Source organism: Taudactylus pleione, unplaced genomic scaffold (genome assembly GCF_031769625.1).
Source record: "Taudactylus pleione unplaced genomic scaffold, aTauple2 ptg000244l, whole genome shotgun sequence".
NCBI lineage: Eukaryota > Metazoa > Chordata > Amphibia > Anura > Myobatrachidae > Taudactylus > Taudactylus pleione.
Genome location: NW_028284646.1, coordinates 7670517 through 7690352, shown reverse-complemented (window position 1 = coordinate 7690352; position 19836 = coordinate 7670517). Strand labels below are relative to the sequence as shown.

The 19836-nt window shown below is 38.4% G+C and overlaps 1 protein-coding gene across 1 annotated transcript in view; it reads right to left on the bottom strand.

Annotated features, from left to right (window-relative positions):
* CSMD1 (CUB and Sushi multiple domains 1) overlaps positions 1-19836 on the bottom strand; it is a 1974400-nt gene that overhangs the window by 33436 nt on the left and 1921128 nt on the right. The window contains exons 65-68 of the mRNA XM_088479751.1: positions 14825-14869; positions 8205-8366; positions 5756-5868; positions 5119-5206 (exon numbers count right to left, since the gene is read on the bottom strand). Coding sequence (XP_088335877.1) covers positions 5119-5206; positions 5756-5868; positions 8205-8366; positions 14825-14869 — 408 coding nt within the window. The remainder of the gene's footprint in view (positions 1-5118; positions 5207-5755; positions 5869-8204; positions 8367-14824; positions 14870-19836) is intronic.

Sequence of the window (19836 nt, the reverse complement as noted above, 5' to 3'; positions counted from 1 at the left end):
GAAACATTCTAATTAACACCACTCACAAACACACATCACCATTACTAGCAGGAAGAGCGCACCTTACCCCCCCTACCCCCATACGTTTTCAGTGCGGGAAAGGTACTCCCACACAAAGGTGCAGCACCCCGAAACCACAACACAACACCCCCTGGTCAACGAGAGCGCAGTTCTACCGCCCATCTTCACAGTATTTTAGAGAAGTAAGAGAAATTTTAAAAACATTTTAAAAACATCAGTCATCCATGTAATCATACATTAGTTGAATCTCACTATATCTTGTCCAATAGTATGTGAATATATTTAATTAAATTATGCACAAAACATGCACTTGCTCTTTTGTTTATTCAACACTATTATCCAAAATTCTTTGTTGCCAAAAAAAATAGGACACTCTATGAATTCACAGAATAGAAAACTGCTGGAAAAGGCTTAGGGGTCGGTTCAGACCTGGACGCTAAGCTGCAATCGCTCGCACCCAAAAGTGGCCGGGTATGCATACTCTGTGATCTGTTTGGTATAAGGACGCCCACTATGTTTTAGAGAGAGATGGCAGAGTGAGCACACGCCAGTATAAAGACGCCCAATTTTCTTTCTTAGCACACATCATCTCCAGGAAGTGTATGATTAATCAAAACCATTGAGAACCATTGGAGCTGCACACAGTGCTTGAGGTAGACCCTACCCCCTGCAAGCACTGCGATCACTGCAGGCTGAAATACAACCAAGTGATGTGTACAATGATGCTTCCATGCTAATTATGCACACACATAAAACTCCGTTTTGATGCCAAGACACGCCTGCATTTGCAGCACCACTCCCCCGTTCACAAGCACCTTTACCTGTTACCACCCACAAACGGCACTATCTGTCACTCAAAGTAGCACTCAGTCTTTGTGCTAAGAGCACACAATTCCCGATCGCAGTGAATGGTTTGCGCACTGCGATGCATATGCATGCACAGACGGGAGACTATCGGCCATAGCGTGCATTCACGGCTTAGTGTTCTGGTCTGAATCAACCCCTCAGGCCTCAAACAAATCATGGTAGTCTAAAAAATATAACTCAAATAATAATTTGCACAAATTTTCAGTAGGCAGTAAAGAATACCAGGTTCACAATAACAATATGAAGAATTTTCTTATGTCATTGATTGTAATCCATCACAAGGCCAGTTCACATGGACATCAATTTATGTCTCTTCTTCATTCAATTTTTGAAAGTTGGATGGAAAAGAGAGAATTATGCATAGAAATCAATGTCCTCTATGAAGATCCTTCATTGAAGTGCACACTGTTTTTTTTTGTAAGGTGGTTGTTGGGATAGAGATGGGAGAAAGCAGACAATGGCATACTTTGTGTCACCAGTTTTTGAAACATGACTGAGTGTACTGCACAAGCATCTCTCAATAATGGTCCATGATCTCTATGTGAGATTCATAAGTTCAGCTGCCAAAACAAAGTAATGCAGAAGACACAGGAGTTATTACCACCTATGTGCACAGTCCTTGAGAAACAACAGATCGCCAAAAAGGACATTGCAAAACTGTCTCATCACAAGCATGCAGCAAATGGAGGATCAATAGGTACAAAATAATAGCCAAAGATTATGTTTCACAATTTTGCTTCTAAAGAATGGATGAATGTGTATATCATGGCACTTTTTTCCTGTTTGTCCCTAAAACTTTTTGTCTATTTTGACCTGGTGTAACCTTTATTTTCTATGAAACAAAATCATTGCCATAAAGATAGTTTATCCATTACTTTGTATGGGAAAACACTGTCATTCAAGCTGGAAAAGAACTTTCTTACTGTATTTTAGATGAAACTAAAAAGTTTAATAAATTAGGGGTATAAAAGTAAATATAGGTGAGACTTTGATGTGATGTTGGATTTTGATCTGAGGTTGGGCTGTAATGTAACTGCTTAATGTCATATACCAAATCAGCTAAAAAACCCATAAATGTACATAGAGTACAGATAATTTTCTAGGAACAGTTCCAAAGGCTGTACCAGTGGGTATGCACCATGATCTTCACTAGACAAAGAAGAAAGTGCACCAGTGCACTTTTATAGCAGCATTGAAAGTCCACCGTTTTTTTTGAATCCCTAATGATCCTTACTGTATCAATTATTGTACACATTTGGTGAATAAGACAGTTTTTTATTATTTAAGTATAGAGTCCGTTGTGAATGCTTATCTTTCAAATGTTTACAGACTGGGATTATAAGAGTGATACTTTTTGGTTTATTAATTATTTAGTTCAATTTAAGACTAAAGGTTCTTTGTATTTAACATTAGAATACTGGTTGACATACCAGCGTCTAAGTCCCACTTTCCAGTATTTGCCCCCTAAAGGAAGGCACCAGAGCAAGACAGCCCAGAGTGCCAGGCTTTCTGCTTGTGTGTGTATATATGTATATATATATATATATATATATATATATTTGTTTTAATTTTAGATGAGAATTTTTTTTATGATTGTAAAATCATTACGGACTACATATGAATGTGATCATAATACAGTATAGAAACTCTTCTTTCCCATGTGTATTACTCCTTCTGTGCAATTTTAATGAACAGCCACTATAATCGTTGTCCTTTGTATACCATATAAGAGATATTGTTATAGTAATATGTTATTGAATTTTTTTCATGTTTAATGCTTTAGTTGGTGTGTGCAGGCTCTAAAGCGGTGCCGAAGCTGGGTGGGTATTCCCAGTGGGAGTTCTGTCCCAGATATGATGCATCTGTATTCAATGTTGGACCATAGAAGTGTCATCAGCACTTTGGGCATGTAGCAGGTCTTGGCATTCAGCACCATCTGGGTGCTGTGTAGCCGAGCCCCAGATTATTCAAGTGTGGAGGAGGATTGTGAGGATGTTCTTTGGTGCTAAAATTATATATTTTATCAGTATGAAGTGTAGTGTACAAGTATATAGTAAACCGGAAGTGACATCCTATGCATCCCAAGTGGAACACAGAAGCTGGTTTTTGGTACCAAGCTGTGAGTTTGGATGACTACTTAAGGGAGTCAGAAGAGCAGGGAAAGTGTTGTGGTCATTTGGGTGGTGGTTGTCCTCAGGTCCGCCAAGAGCCACGGCGGGCCCAGGTAACAGGGGGCGTGGCCTAATTGCGGGAGGTGTGGCCACGCCCCTTAAAAAATTCAGTGCCGTGAAGCGGTGCTGCGTGCTGGCGAGGGGGGTGCTCTGAGCCACCTCAGCCTGGTGCAAAGCCAGGGGGGGTGTGATCAGTGTGATCGCTCCCCCCCACAGGCATAGCAGACTGCTGTGGCTGCTGCTCAACAGCCATGAGCAGTCTCCCACTGCAGCTAAGCACATGCTGTGTGCTGGGTTGTTGTGAGGGAGGAGGGGCAGAATCAAACCCAGGCCTCAGGAAGCCTGGGACCAGGTAATTTGTACCTGCTCCCCCCCTCTCGGCACCCCTGGTTGTCCTAGTATACACAGATTTGCTGTTGTCCCTCTTGAAAAAGGACTTTTGGGGACCTAAACATCAACAGTTTTGCAAATCCTGGTGAGTGCCCTTTTTCTATATTTGTGAATACCGGATCTCTGTGGATTCTTTGGGTAGACACCCCAGTTACTGCTATGAACTATTAGCGATGTGAGTGTGACTAACTATATTTCACAAACTGTATTCTGGAGCCACGACTTCAATACACATAGAATGTGAGTACTCTACTTGTAAAGTTCAAAAAATAGAAATTAATTTATTTACTACTCATAACAGCATGTCCACTGAGACCAGTTTGCAATATACACCCATCTCTCTCCTCTCCAGTCCATCCTTAATGCTGCTGCATGGCTTATCTTCCTCTCCAAATGCTCTACATCTGCCTTCCCTCCTACAAGCCGTCCTCTGGCTCCCCTTCCCTTTTAGAACCCAATTTAAGGTTCTCACGCTTGCTTACAAAGCCCTCACCCAATCTTCTCCCATATACATCTCTGATCTCATGTACCTTCACTCTCCACTCTGCTCTCTTCGTTCAAATAATGCACGCCACCTTTCATGCCAGCTTATTTTTTTCCTCCCACTCCCATCTCCAAGATTTGGCCCGCACTGCTCCCCACCTCTGGAACTCTCTCCCACTCCCCATCAGACTCTCCAGCTCTTTGCAATCCTTCAAACGGGCTCTCAAGACCCACTACTTCATCAAATCCTTCCAGCTATCATTCGAACTCCCTGCTACATGCTCTTTCCTCCCCATCTACCCAATCTGTGTCAAACTTGTTTGTCTTCCCCTCCCTTTTAGAATGTAAGCTCATTTGAGCAGGACCATCTACCCTCTTGCGCTTCTCCCTATTTTAGTTTCATCTACTTCGTACTCACCACTAGGGCACCTAACACTTGGTTGCTTATGCTCTGTTGCTTATCTGAGTGTTATGGTCGCTAATGTATCAATATATAATATCCATGTCCTGGTCCTGTATTGTATTGTTCTGCAAGTTGCTTGTCTACAATTTGTTTATGTACTTTGTAAAGCGCTGCAGAACACTTGTGGCACCATATAAATAAATAATAATAATAATAATAATAATAGCACATCAGTGCAGTGCAATTCAAATAGAAAATCCCATATGTAAGTCAATGTTTGGTCATCGCTGTGACCATTTTCAAGATTTTCATCCATCTGGTACAACCGCTCCCAACAGAATCATGCACCATATATATATATATATATATATATATATATATATATATATATATATTGTGAGTGACAGGCTGAGAGTTGATACATTTTACAAGTGCAAGGGAAAAATCTAAATGAAATATGTATGGGACATCATAACTAATATTTTAACACATAAAAACAATTTTGTGTTTAATAATATATCAGATACTTTCAAAGGCTTCCTTACAGAGAGGTAAAAACGCTATGCACTCTCTGTTATAATGCCACTCAGTACTCCATACCTGGCTCTTGTTCTCTCTGCATTTTGCTGGGCAGAATAAAGGAGTGTACCACTGCCTACCATGAAATTACTGTGTTCCTTATCTAGCCAGAGTACCAGGGGCTCCAGCTAGGGGAAGGTGAACACTATGGAGCATAAAGTTAGTTAGTGGTAGTGAATGTATATGAAAGAAAAAAAATCTTACTTTGTTTTTGAAATATAAACTTTCCAAAATCCTTTGATTGTATGTCACCTTGGTAGTTAAAAACACTCTTTTCTCTTCCAGATGATACCTGTATAAACATAAATAGAGAATTTTAAAAGTAATATGTGAAGCTTAATCTACAGTGCTTTTAACATAAGGTATAACAATCATTTTTCAACAAAATAATTTTAGATATTTTGCTAGTTTAAATTATACATCACTCAAATAATTTTTAGAACTTTCTAGTAATGTTTTATTATCATTAATTAGTTGAGGCTATATTGTGGTTGTGATGGTGGAGCAGGGAAAATGTATATAGACACAAGGTCTTTTTGGCTCCCAATTGTGTGTAATGGCAAATGTAAAATTTGAAGTTTACTTTTGTGGTATTTTACTACAATGTTCATGTGCTCTACACTATATAATTGCTTTGTATTGCATCGTAGCAAACTTAGACAGAGCTAGAGAATTTTCTCCAATGTAAAGTATTCTAATATTATTTAAATGAATAAGTTACTAATTGCAGAAGTTCTTGGCATGGGCATGCTTTTAATAAAGTCTTTGATATTAAACACCTATGCATTATAGTAATTTTGCATGAAAAACATCATATACATTTTATTAATGGAATACTTACATAACCATCCATTGCCCAGTTGTCATTTTGAAACTTCTTTATTAAAACATCAGAAGGACCTTTAAACTGGAAAACTTTCAAAAGCAAATGGGCTTCTTCTTTTTTATAAACACCTAAGGAAGTTAAAATTGTAAATCGAATAGGTGGCATGCAATATTCTATTAACATTTGCTATGTTAAATGTTCAGTAATTGACAATTTGCTTTGATTAAATGCATTCGGTTACAATGTTTAAACAAAAACAAGACCACAGGGCAGGTCCACAAGGATTTAATTTGACAAAGTTTATATTCAGCAGATAAAATGTCATACTTTTTATCAAAATTTTATTGTACTTTATGTATGTAAAAGAAAAGATTAAATATAATTAAATCATTTAGTTATAAAAGTAATATTTTTAATGAAAGTAACGAAAACAGATGTTCTGCATGGTTGCGAGGCGACATGATAATAATAGTAAGTGACTGTTCTAGAACCTTTGGGAAATTTGAAAACTAAGTTGCTCTTTTTTGCGTTTTTACAGTTAATCTTCCTGCTCTGTGTAAGTGCATTAAAATGGAAGGTAGTGGGTGCCAAAATGTCTGCACCAACCCTGCAATATGATTTTAGTGCTCTCTAGGTTTCGGTTGATTTTAATTATCACTGCGTGGTTTTCTATTTTTTTAACAACACCAAATCCTTGTAGAGTGTAACATGTTTTCTGATGTCTGTAAAGCGACTTTGAGTCCTATGGGAGAAAAGCGCTATATAAATAAAATTATTATTATTATTATTATTTGTATTTAAATCAGTCAGTTTTTCTTCTTCATATAGCAAAGTATGGGCCTAATTCTGAGTTGGGAATAATGCAAGATAAAGCAAGTAACTTTGCACCTTGGTAAAGGACAGATTTGATAGAAGTGTGTCCAAACTAAAATCTAAATTGCAGTGTAAAAATAAAGCTGTACAGTACAGCATTTATGGGCTATATCCAACAGCAGCCAGTATTTACCCCGCATTGCTACATGTTATGTCCAGGTACACAGTTACTTGCTTTTTATTGCATTATTCCCAACTCAGAATCAGGTTCTAAGTACCTTTTAAGTACATTATGCACCATTTTTCTTAGTTAACTTCCTACAAATGATTATCTGCTTTTCAAAATCTCTCTGGGGGAAAAACAAGTACTGTCCCCAGGCACAGATGCATGAGAGATTTATATATATTATATATATATATATATATATACTGTATATATATATATATATATATATACAGTATATATATATATAAAATAAAAATAACATGCAAATGTCCAGGCATAGGACCAAAACGTCAATGCTGCTATAAATTGCACTTTTGTATGAATAAATAATTTTATTTCTATGAAGACTGGTGAGTGTACTCCTGTTATTTTTATTTTATCTTTGCAAGGACCCTTTTTTGAGCATCATATATGAGTAGCTACCCCAGCAAACTGGATCATTAAAACATGAGCGTGGACCTCTTTGGAAGTATAAATATATATATATATATATATATATATATGAGTATTGCTGGATTGGCACTCTATTCATATAAACAGCTACCCGAGTGCCTTTGCAAAAAGATAATAGATATAGTATAGTGTATTATCCCTATAATTGGTTTAAAACACAGCACGGCACTTCAGGAATTTTTTCGAGGTGTGTAACCTCGTCCTCAGGTGACAAATACAATGGTTTGTGTTTGTCACCTGAGGATGAGGTTACGCACCTCGAAACATCGTGGGAATAAACATGATATTTTTTCAAAATTCCTGAAGTGCCGTGCTGTGTGTTAAAACCCTAGGGACATTGTATAGTGTATAGGGATAATACACTATACAATGTATGTATATATATATATATATATATATATATATATATATACACACATACAAATATTATATGGATCAGCATCACTGATTCAAAGCTTATTTTCTCAGCCATGTCACATTAGTGCATGGGGTTTCTTTGGCCACTGGTCTTGCACAACCATGCACATGATTTTCGTGTCTAGCATTTCACAGGTGAATTTGGCCAAAAAATTCTATCACTGGCAATGGATACTTGTACATGCTGAGTAGGTTTTTTTATGTATTTATGCACTAATGAAAGTATATCAATATATAATGATGGTGGTGGTCTGTCTGTCTGTCTCTCTGGTTTATGCCATGGTGCTCTGGATATTAGAAAAACATTAGTATTAAAATTTTGGGCACTTTTTATTATAAAGTGCGCAAATCCCCATTGTCACAGAGTATTGTATGTGATGTATTGCACACTGCAAACACCCAAATATAATGTAAATTAAGATTATTTCAAGAATTCTCTCGTATTTGAAGAGCTTAAAATAGCATATTTTTCCTAAGTGTATTAAAATGCTGCAGCCTAATAAATTAGTGGTTACCAATATTATTATAAAACCAGCTTTTCACAATTGAACTTACCTGATAACTTTAATTCACTATTGTTACTATCCAAAAATGTTCCATTCACTTTGCTGCTTGTGTTATTGAACCAATCCACAGTTAAAGTTGCTGAATGTTGCTTTCCAAGGTATTCATAAAACCCCTTCCATATGGAATTTACTGAAAAAACATCCGAAGGAACTGAAAAGACATTAATATGTTGGAATCTGTATTTTTTGTGTTTGACCAAAACTCTTAGCAAAATAATATTAAAAGAATCTGTCTTGCCACAACATTCTTAATTTCGCAAAGGGCATTAATTTTTGTATTAGTTCATGTTTTTATATACTGTAGCTACAGTGTATGGGCTAAATTTATGAAAGATTTTTATTTCTATTAACCCTGAGTAAATGGCCATTTTTACAGGATTATGGCAAAATGAAGTACTCCTGTCCCCAAAGTTCTCTTTGGAGAAAGAATGTTAAGCAATTTCACAAGCTTTAAAAAGTTGTTATTAGATGTGAGCCAGTTATCTTTATATTAAAAATCCAGCTGCAGGGCAATATGCTAATCATATATCATCTTCCTTCATTACAGTAAATACGGTAACAATAGACTCAAGTAAACTACAGGTATGTCCAAATGTACAAAGCACAGTGCACATATATGCTACTGCCCCCACAATTCCCCTGTATGCCTTTGTATCGACAGTGCTCTAATATGCCAATACACTACAGATCCCCTGTATGTCACTGTCCCCACAGTGCACATATACGTCATTGTCCTTACACTTAGAAATAATGTTTTTTATCGTAACTCTTTTGCCTAGCCTCACTTCTATCTACTAACACAATCTACTTTAATATTACATTTCTGCACAAATTATATCCCCACTTTTTACACTCAATATTAAAACTTTTCTGAAAATTCCCTGCACTTTCTCTCATTCATACTTCATTTCTACTTTCATCTTTCCTCCCCATATTTACAGTACCTCATCCACACCATAACCATTTTTTCTTATAATCCTCCCTTCACTCATTCTCTATCTAATCCCCTCTTAAAGTTGCTGGCTTCCACCTTTATGTTTCCCTCCTCTCCTCTGTCTTTTTTCCTCACCCTTCTTTCCTATTACTCTACTTTCTTTCTCTTTTACCCCACCATTTTCCTTCTACCCCACTGAAAATCCCTCCATCTTTTCTCCTCTTACTGTCACTTCACCCCACCTCCATCCAAATCCCATTGAACTCCCTCCCTGCCCACCTCCTACAGGTTCCCTCTAAAGCACCGGAGCCCACACTATTGCTACACTCTATTCACCTTGGTCCACTAAATGAATCTTACCTCCTTGCTACAGAAACCCTGATAATCTTATTCACATCTCTCCCACAAACACTGTCCCTCTATACTGTGACCACTTAAATGCTAGATCGGTCTGTAATAAACTGGTCCAATCAATGACACGTTATCTCCAAGTCTCTGCATTTCTAAGCCATTACTGGAACCTGGAATTTACCCTCTGGCACCACTTCTCCTGCAGCTCTCTCCTCTGGGGGGGCCTCATCCTCTCTCACACCCCTAGACCCAGGGGTTGCCATGGTAGTGGTGTTGGGATCCTTCTATCCCTTGGTTTCTCCTACCAACTCATACCCTATGAATCATCCCTTACATTCTGTACATTTGAGGTTCATACTATATGTCTGTTCCAACCAGTACACCTTCGAGCAGCTGTCATTTATCATCTCCCTGGCCCTCCCTCCAAATTCCTTGACAACTTTGCTTCCTGGCTCCCTCACTTTCTCTCCTCAGACCTCCCCTCCATTATCCTAGGTGACTTCAATATTCCTATTGACGTGTTATATCTGTTCTCAGCTGGTCGAGTCTAGACTGAATCATTGGAATGGCTGCTGACTTGTTCACCTGTTATTTTGGCCTGGTCAACTGTGATTGGTTTGCCAGTAGTTTTAAGCAGGTACTGGCTTTTGGGCCTGTGTAAATCCCCCACAGGATTCCATGTCTTGCCTGGTCCCTGGTTCTAGATGTTTGCAAGCTGCCTATGAAGGATATGCTAAGTATCCTGGATACATTCTATTATATATTATTGTTAGCAGTTGTACACCTTGCTTATATACTACTCTGGATTATCCATGTGTTCTGAAGTGTCTTATCCTGCAGTTTGCTGCATATCTAAAGAAGTTGCTGGGATTTGCAATTTCTCTCATGTTTATTAAATTATAATTCTGGAATTATTACTATTGCTTAAGATTGTATATATTATAAATGTAGCGAAAATATAACTACATACCCTTTTGTTAGCTGCCTAGGAGCTAAATTGCCCCCTTGTTTGTCACTAGCTTGCAGTGATATTAACTGCAGGAGAGTATTCTGGTAATCACTTATTAGAAGTGTTATTTGTATAACTACATCAATTAGCTTTAAACAGACCTCTTCTGTCTAGTTTGAGAAGCTAACCAGTAAAAGCTTGGGTTTATTCCTGGATGGGAGACCTACTCGGAATCCAGGTGTAGCTCCGTATATGAGTTCTTAGAGTGTCACATTTCTATGTCCAAATTTTGATGCCTGCATTTCTTGCACTGTTATTAATTTAAGTACAAAGTCCAAGCAGCAGCCGTGTACCTACAAACAAGTGTGTTTTATGGGAAGGAGGGTTGTTATTGGTTAAGGGTAGTTTGTTTAGGTTTTGCCAGGAGTTCATCAGTTATCATAACATGATATCCCCACAGAATCCTCTGCCTCTAAACTCCTTACCCTCACATCTTCATATGGACTCTCTCAATGGACCTCCTCACCCTCCCATGTGAATGGGTACTTGCTTGATCTGGTCTTCACTCACCATTGTGATATTTCTAATTACTACAATTCCCCATTCCCCCTCTCTGACCATCACCTTTTCTCTTTTAACTTATCTGTCATGATCGGGGCAGAGAGGCTGTGGAGACCTCAGTCCTTACAGGTCCAGGTTCTCTGGCGAGGATCTTCCGGTGGGGGTGCAGGCTCCTGGAGTTCAGCGCTGGGCACAGTGAGGCTCCGGAGAGTGAATGCTTCTATCAGGAGGCAGGTGAGAAGGGGTGAGACTGCCAGCACTTCCACACTGTAGACTTCTGGGTGCCAACATCTTTGGATTCAGGTCAGGTGACTGGTTGGGCCAATCCGGTTGCAGCATGGCCTGAGAGTTCTAGCAGCCAATCATGCACTATCTTTTGGTACTTAAGGACTGTCAGGAAGTCCTTTAGTTGCCAGTGCAATATCTTTCACAGTGTATGCTGTGAGCTAGTTCTCTGTGCTCCCATTTGTTCAGTGCTTTGCCCACAGTTCCAGCATGTATCCACCACTCTAGTCATTCCACATCCTGCTTTGTATCTCTCTGACTCCTGGTTGCTAGAGTGTATCTCCTGATTCTGCCTTCTGCTGTTTCTCCTGCCGACCCCGGTTCCTTGAGTTCCGCCGGAGTCTCCACAGTTGTTCTCTCGCTCCACGTGCACCTGCTATCGGGTCTGCTCCTTCATACTTGCCATTCATGAGTTATAACCCTCTAAGACTGGCTGCATTTCAGTATCAAAATGCAATCCCACAAACATCATCTAACTCCAAGCACAAGTCAAGGCGTGACATTATCCCTCTCTCTGTCCACTTCTCTACCTCCTAAGGCCACAATCACTAAGCATAACATTCAGGTTATTGACAGTTTCTTTTTCCTCCATGATGGACTCACTTTTCTCTCCCCTATCCTTTCTCTCTCCTGCCCTGAACAAGCCACCTTCCTATACAATGCCTCTCTTACCTCTGCTCTTGACTTTGTTGCCCCGGCAATTACTACTCACCCTCACAGATCCACACCTCAATCCTGGCATTCCAATTGCACCAGATACCTGCAAAAGTGTTCATGCACTGCCAAGCGACAGTGAAGAAAATCACGCTCTAAGGCAGACTTCCTCTATTTGAAATGTATGCTCTTGGAGCATACACATTGCTGTTTTTTCCCTCTCTAAACAGTTATATTTCAAGCACCGCATCTCCTCCCAGTCCTCAAAACCCTGGCATCTCTTTGCCATCTTCGACTCCCTCCTCTGCTCACCCTTTCCTCGCCTTCCCTCCACCTACTTTACATCTAAAATTGACTCTATACATCAAGACATCATATCACACCAGACCCTCAGCACTCCACCCCAGACCACCCCTCCCCTCCATCTTATCAACTCTGACATCCTTCTCCCCTGTATCTGGAGAGAACGTCATGGATCTCTGCTACCTCTCTTTTTCTGCCTGTTCCCATCTTGCCCACCTCCTCAATCTCTCCCTCTCATCTGGCACTGTCCCTTCTGCATTCAAACATTCCCATGTCTCTCCCATTCTTAAAAAACCTACACTTGATCCTAACACTCTCTCCAACTACCGACCCATCTCTCTCCTCCCTTTTCTCTCCAAACTGTTTGGGCATATTGTTTATGACCACCTTATCACCTTTCTTTCCTCCCATTCCCTCCATGACCCAGTTCAGTCTTGTTACCATTCACTCCACTCCACTGAAACTGCCCTCACAAAAGTCAGCAATGAACTCTTTGTTGCAAAATCCACGTCCATTCCCCAAGGTTCTGTTCTGGGACCTCTCATATTCTCACTATATTCATCCTCCGTAGGTGAACTCATCAGCTCTTTTGACCTCTCTATGCAATGATACTCAGATCTCATCCAGCAACTCTCACAGTCCTTCCATTTCCAGCTCAAAATTAATTCAGACCCTTTCTCACCAAAGATGCTACTAAAACACTCATCCACTCACTCATCATCTACAGATTAGACTATTGTAACTTCCTCCTATCTGGCCTCCATTACTCCCATCTCTTTCCACTCCAATCTGTCCTCAATGCTGCTGCTTCACTCACCTTCCTCTCCAAAAGTTCTACATTTGCCTACCCTCTCTTAAAAGCCATTCACTGGTGCCCCTTCCCCTTCAGAACCCAATTCAAGGTTCTTACACTTACTTACAAAGCCCTCACCCATTCCTCTACCATTTAACTTTCCAAACTCATTTTCCTTCACATTCCCATCTGCCCTCTTTGCTCAACAAATGCATGCCACCTCTCCTGCCAACTGGTTTCTTCCTCCCACTCCTGCCTCCAAGATTTTGCTTGTGTTAATACATACCTCTGGAAGTTTCCTCCTCTCCCCATCAGACTCTCCACCTCTCTACAAGTCTTTAAGTGGGCTCTCAAGACCCACTACTTCATTAAGGCCTTCCAGCTCTCATCTTAATCTGCTGCTACATGCTCCCTCCTCCCTGTCTACTTTTCTATGTCATGCCTGTTTGTCTGCCCCTCCCCAATAGAATGTAAGCTCTCATGAGCAAGGCCTTCTACTCTTTTGTACTTCTCCTTACTCATACCTTCAACCACTCCTCACTCCCCACTCGGGCACCTTTCACATGGTTGCTTATGCCCTGTTGCTAATATGAGTGTTATGATCACTAATACTGCAATGTATATAAACCTGGTTCTTGTCCTGCATTGTATTGTTATGTAAGTCACTGGTTTCTTGTTCAATTATTTATGTACTTTGTAAGGCACTGTTGAACACTTGTGGTGCCATATAAATAAAGGATAATAATAACAATAATTGTCCCATCAGTGCCCATATATGTCATTGCCCACACAGTGCAGAGTACAGACCTACAGTTTGACACATAGTTATGCAGTGCACTTGGCCCTGACCCACCTCACAACATTATTCGAGAAGGTAAGCAGCCCAGAAAATGTGTCTAAGGACTGACCATAGTGCTAGTCCATCAGATTTGGTCAAGCTACACTTGAGTCAGCTGTCACTTCTAGTCAAAATAAGAACACCCCCATTTTCCCAGTTTTTGTTGACATTATCACACTTTAATGTCTCAGTGTACAACATGTAGACAATTGGAGACAAAATAATAATCATAAAATAATTTTGTTTAACAAATTTGAATTTCAATTTTTGACTCAACAAAGTAGTCACCTTGTGCAGGCAACATTGCCACTTTTGACTGGATGCTAACATGGTGTGTTTGCATGTAGGCAAAATTTAGTGAGGGCATTTTGACAAAATTGTGAGCCATGCAGTGTTGTATATACACAGAGATACACCTATTTCAGATGAATCTCTTGAATTAATGATTGGACTGGTGTATATGCACACTGATACTGATGACGGCCATGAAACCAAGCATGTAAATATGGGAGGTGCAGTTGCATAGATGTCACACTTCAGCATATGAGCCGAAAGCCATGTTTTTATTCATGCACACAATTCGGGTGTAATTAATGTGAACTTGAGTTCATCTCTGCATCAGCCCCTTTGTATTATACTGCCCTATATTCCTAGATAAAAAATAAAGAGTGAAACTTTACAAAAAACATCCAATTATAGATCATAATATAATGTATATTTGTTTTGCCTTTAACAGTTCCTATTGTAAAACGCTCCACTGAGTAAAGTTTGTATGGACTGTCTCAGCTTGTGTTTATTTGGCTGTGTGTTAAATGGCAGTTTTAAATTTAATTTACCCTATTACCAGTTATCATATTCAACCTGGCATATACAGTACTGTAGTGAATAGACTTTAAGACTTTAAGCTATTCAAATAAAACACAGATAAAATGTTAACAAACCTGGTGTTTTTGTGACTGTGGCATTAAGTTCTCCAAGTCCTTTACCTGTAAAAATATATATAGTACTTATAGCTATGAGTAAAACAGATCAAACACATGCAATAAAAGCTCTTATCAAAAGGTATATTTGTAATAAATTGAGTGGCAATGAAGATGTAATGTATGATATGATTGGTTACAGTTTAATGAAAGAGCTTATTTATTAACATATGAAGCAATTTTTTGTTTATTAATCTAACTTGCACAAGACATATCAATGCTAACAACTGATAAAATATTACATTTATGGTATTGCTATATATTACTAAATAAATCTACTAGATTACAATGTCTTCATTAATAGCTTATTTGCATCTAATAAGCCTGTTTAGTAAATGATGCAAGATGCTAGGCAAACCAGCAAGATTTTACAACAGGGAGATTGTATTGTTTTGCAATTGTTTTTCCCTAGAATGATATGTGTGTTAATAAGTGTACAATAAAACTAGACTATTAGCATAATATAACAATTATACATGGGAAACCAGAGTGCAGCAATTGCAGTTTACTTCTAGGAGATGAGTAAGTAATATAGTATAGATTGTGCTAGCTATTAAAATAAAATATGATCTAGTTGTGTTTGGGATAGTTATATGGTATGCTGGATATTTTAATGAAATATAAGATATTAAAAATGTGCAGTACTGTATCTGGCATTAATAATTCTGTGAGTGGCCCACAGCACTATTTTCTCTGGAGGATCATAAGTGCTCTAGTACTGTATTAGATTTAAAGAGCATTTATATTTAAGCAAAAATGTTATGCATACAGTAGGTTATGTATGTTACTTATGTTATACAGTATATTTGTAAAATTTGGGAGCAGTAATATTAATGCACAACATGGGGACACCTCCCTATTGTTATTTTTCCCTATATTCCAACAATGCCTTACAGTGGATCTGATTACAAGCTCTGCAAGTGATATGCCCTGACCAGATACACTTTACACTTGAAGTAAACTAAAACAATAGGTTGTGAATAATGCATGTCACAAAGGAACTTAAAAGAAAAACAGAATCCGCAATCTAAAATCTGCTAAACTTGATCATTATTGCCTGGAAAAATAATAATGTTATATTTTCTTTACTAGTGCACTAACACATTGAGAACACAAAAATTTTAATTTTAATACTGTATGCTTTAAAAAAAATTAGGCAAACATACTTTTTATTACATTTCTTTATTTTAGACATTGGTTTGCTATGACACTTGAACTGACAGGTGAATGCAGGTTGGGGTTTGTAGCAGAACCAATACTTGATATAGTAGAACTGACAGGCAGATGCAGGTACACGCTGGGACTAGACACAAACCGAAGGAGACACAGAAGGTATGCTGGAGGATCTTGGCAAGACACAGGCACAGAGTTAGGATGGACACAGGAACAGGGCAGAATCCAGCAGGACACAGTAGACTGGGACTGGGAGCAAAGGTATACAACGGCAGGATACTGGACACAGGAACAAAGGTTAGGAAGTGAGGAACTGCACAACGTGCAGCGACCACATGAACATCCACTAGGAGCAAAACTTAGTAATATCCAGACTTGAATACTTAATGAAGGGAGAGGTCTCCTGTGATTGGTCACTCAGGCTGAGGTCAGGTAACAAGTCTACCAACAGGCGAGTAACTGCATGTAGCAGCCAGAGTCTAGGTAGTTAAGATAACCACTGAGAGCCAATCAGGCAGAGAGCCGCAGTGCCACATGTAACACTTGCACAGTGTATACAGCTGCTACAACATAGGACATAGTTGTCATACTTGGTCTGATATAGGCTTATGTAAAATACTTATTATGTGAACAATTCAGAGGCTTCATTGGCACATATTTAAACTGCATAAGAAAAAAACAGTCTGTTCACTACTGCATATAAAATAGAACAAATGGATTAAGACATCCGCACACTTTCAGGTATTATATGTTTTAATTGAATGGTCCATATTGTTCTTAATACCACAGATGGGCTTATTTTAGTCTCTGTGATGCAGCCTACTGACAACACTTGAGTTAACAACAAATACAAAAAGGAGAAAAAGGGATTGTTTGTCTTCCAATTTTGCATCAAAAAAGAGTTGTATGTAATATAATAAAAATGTATTTATTGGGTATACATTACAATTGTCCAAATTGAACAAATACCAGTGAAATATCCAAAAACAACATTATATAGACAATACAGAGATATGTGAAAGTTGGAAAAATGTCAAAAATAAAAATAAAAAAAAGAACCTGGAACAATTCTGTTTATTTTTCACATTTTTTCCAACTTTCAAACATCTCTGTATTGTTGATGTAATATTGTTTTAGCATATTTCACTGGTATTTGTCTAATTGGTACAATTTGAACATATACATAATATATTAAAAGTTTACTTTTATTGGGTATAACTCTTTTTTGGTGGCTATTGAAAGACAAACACTCCCTTTTTCTTTTTGTATATGTTGTTCACTATTGCATAAAGCATTGGATACATACAGAATGTCGATGGCCATGCTGTGGACAATCAATATGTTGACAGCTTGATATGGACTGGCGACATTGTTGCAAGGTTATTTAATGCATTGTAAGAGTGTTGGAATTATAACTTTAAAGATGATTGTTAAGCATCATGTTTAAAGTTATAAAGCTGTCACTGTTACAATGCTTTCAATAAAATTATAAAAGTGTCAGCAATCTCCAATCTAAATGATGCTGTTGACAAATTAACTGTCCACAGCATGACTTCATTATACATCAAATTGTCAAAACAAATATACAGAAAGAATGTTTAGTAAAATCAGTCAGGTTATGTATATAAATGTACATGATTTAGAAAGTAAAATGCCAAGGTTAATGGCCATAATGACATGGGAGATCTAGATATTTTGGCTATTACAGAATCATGATATAGTGACAAATAAAACTTGGACAAAGTTGTACTAGGTTATACTATTTAGAAAGGTCAGAGTAGATAGATGAACTGATGGGATGGCTCATTACATAAAAAATTACATCAGAGCTATTTTAAAATAATAAATTGTTATGCCTCTAGCAATTCCAGTTATGAAAAAAAATCAACTTAGACACTTCTTGTAATCCTAGAAACAGTAGGAAACATTCTTCATGTTTTGATAATCTACAGACCTCCATGGCAAAAATAATATTTTTCTAGAAATAAAACAGGGCTCCAAAAATGTGTGGCATTGTGAAAGATAATATTCTGCTTGTTGTGAACTAACAGTTCTGCTGCAGGTACATATAGTAGAGAGACCCTGAGTTCCCTGCAGGAGGTCCTTCTTAAACAATTGTTTTGTGGAGCCCATTAATAAGGATGTTATTACTGAGTTAATATTTACAAATGTTATTGAAGGTAAGTGTAGGTGAGAACTTGGGCCCTAGTCACCACTCATCTGTGTGATTTAATATAAGAATGTAGAAGGACATACTAGAGCTGACTCGGTAGACATGGGAAAATATATAAGAGGAGACATTTGAGTTCAAAGATCTACAGACCTTTGTGTCAGGTCGATTAGAATTAATACAAGGGACAAAATCCAATCTGGTTCTTCAAGGAGGTAGAAAGAATTGTCAAAACAAAAAGATTGCTTTTAGGAAAGCAGACTCAGAACAACAAAGATAATGTAGTACACCCGGTTAAGCAGATGGTGGATAAGACCAAAAGCAGATGAGCAAATAATAAAAAATAAGACTGGGGAGAATACGGCACAGGTTAAGAAAAGAGAAAAAACTTTTTTAGATATAGAGATGTGTCCTCATACAATATTGATGCAGTTGCACCAAACATTCCTTGTCGGCGTGCCAGGTCCCATGCGACCCAGTCCTTTTTGTTTCTTTTTCACTCAAATGTGCAATCTATTCACAATCAGATGTGACAAAACTGCTTCACACCACTGCACTGATAAATTTGCTATGCAACTCTTGTATATCTGTGTGTGACTGAGTCTGAATATGTTCACGAAATACTATGATGCAGCAGCCATGGCTGTCTTTCGTGCCTTGATAAAGAGAAATTTGAAATGCATTGAGTGGATCAGCGGGACCTGAGGACTATGATACTAGGCAGAGATCTTTTTACCCACAGGAGTACACAATCAAGTGACAAGAGTGTCCGGGACATTCCCCCATATTTTGATGTGCACTTTTATACTTACATCTGCTAGGCACAACCCATGTAAATGAAATCATTGTGTGTTTATGCATTTAACATTTTAATTTTTGTGCATACAATTAAGTTTATTAAACATTGGGATTTTATCCAATGGTATTCACTATATATTTCTTATTTCTTCAATTTACTGTATTGCAAATTATACATCTTTGAACTACTCTCGGAGAGCCAATACATTTATGCGAGGATGATGGGCCTACAAATGTGCTATCTCTGGTAGGAAGATTATCATTGAGAGTGGTGGTGACCGTTAGAAACCCCAGGAGAAGATTCACCTTTATCCTAATTGTGTGGCACATGCTGGATTAAAAAAATCATTGCATCCTACGCTATATGTTGATTATATCTTTGTAATGACATTTGCATCAAGAGAATATACTGTATTCATGGAGGAAGTGGGTTATATAAGAAGTAAATCCAAGTGTATTGAGGCTAAAGGTGGGTATACACCTAAGTGATATGCTTGCAGATCGAGTGATCTGCAGATATATCTGCAGATGATGGTCATTCATACACACTAAACAACCATCATCTGCATGCTGCAAAGGGTCCCAGTGGCCGAAGTGTGGGTCGGGATTGGTCCCGGCAGGCAGGGGGCATGTCCTGCCCCCCTCCCTGCTGCTGCCACTATGTGTGTATGGGTGGTCAGCAGACCACCCATACACACCTACCGATGGACAGATATGTCTGCAGACATATCTGTCCATTGGCTGTGCAGTGCAGCCAGTGTGATATGTCTGTGAACGACGCCATTCACAGACGTATCGCTGGTACAATAAAACCAATGTGACACCACACTAC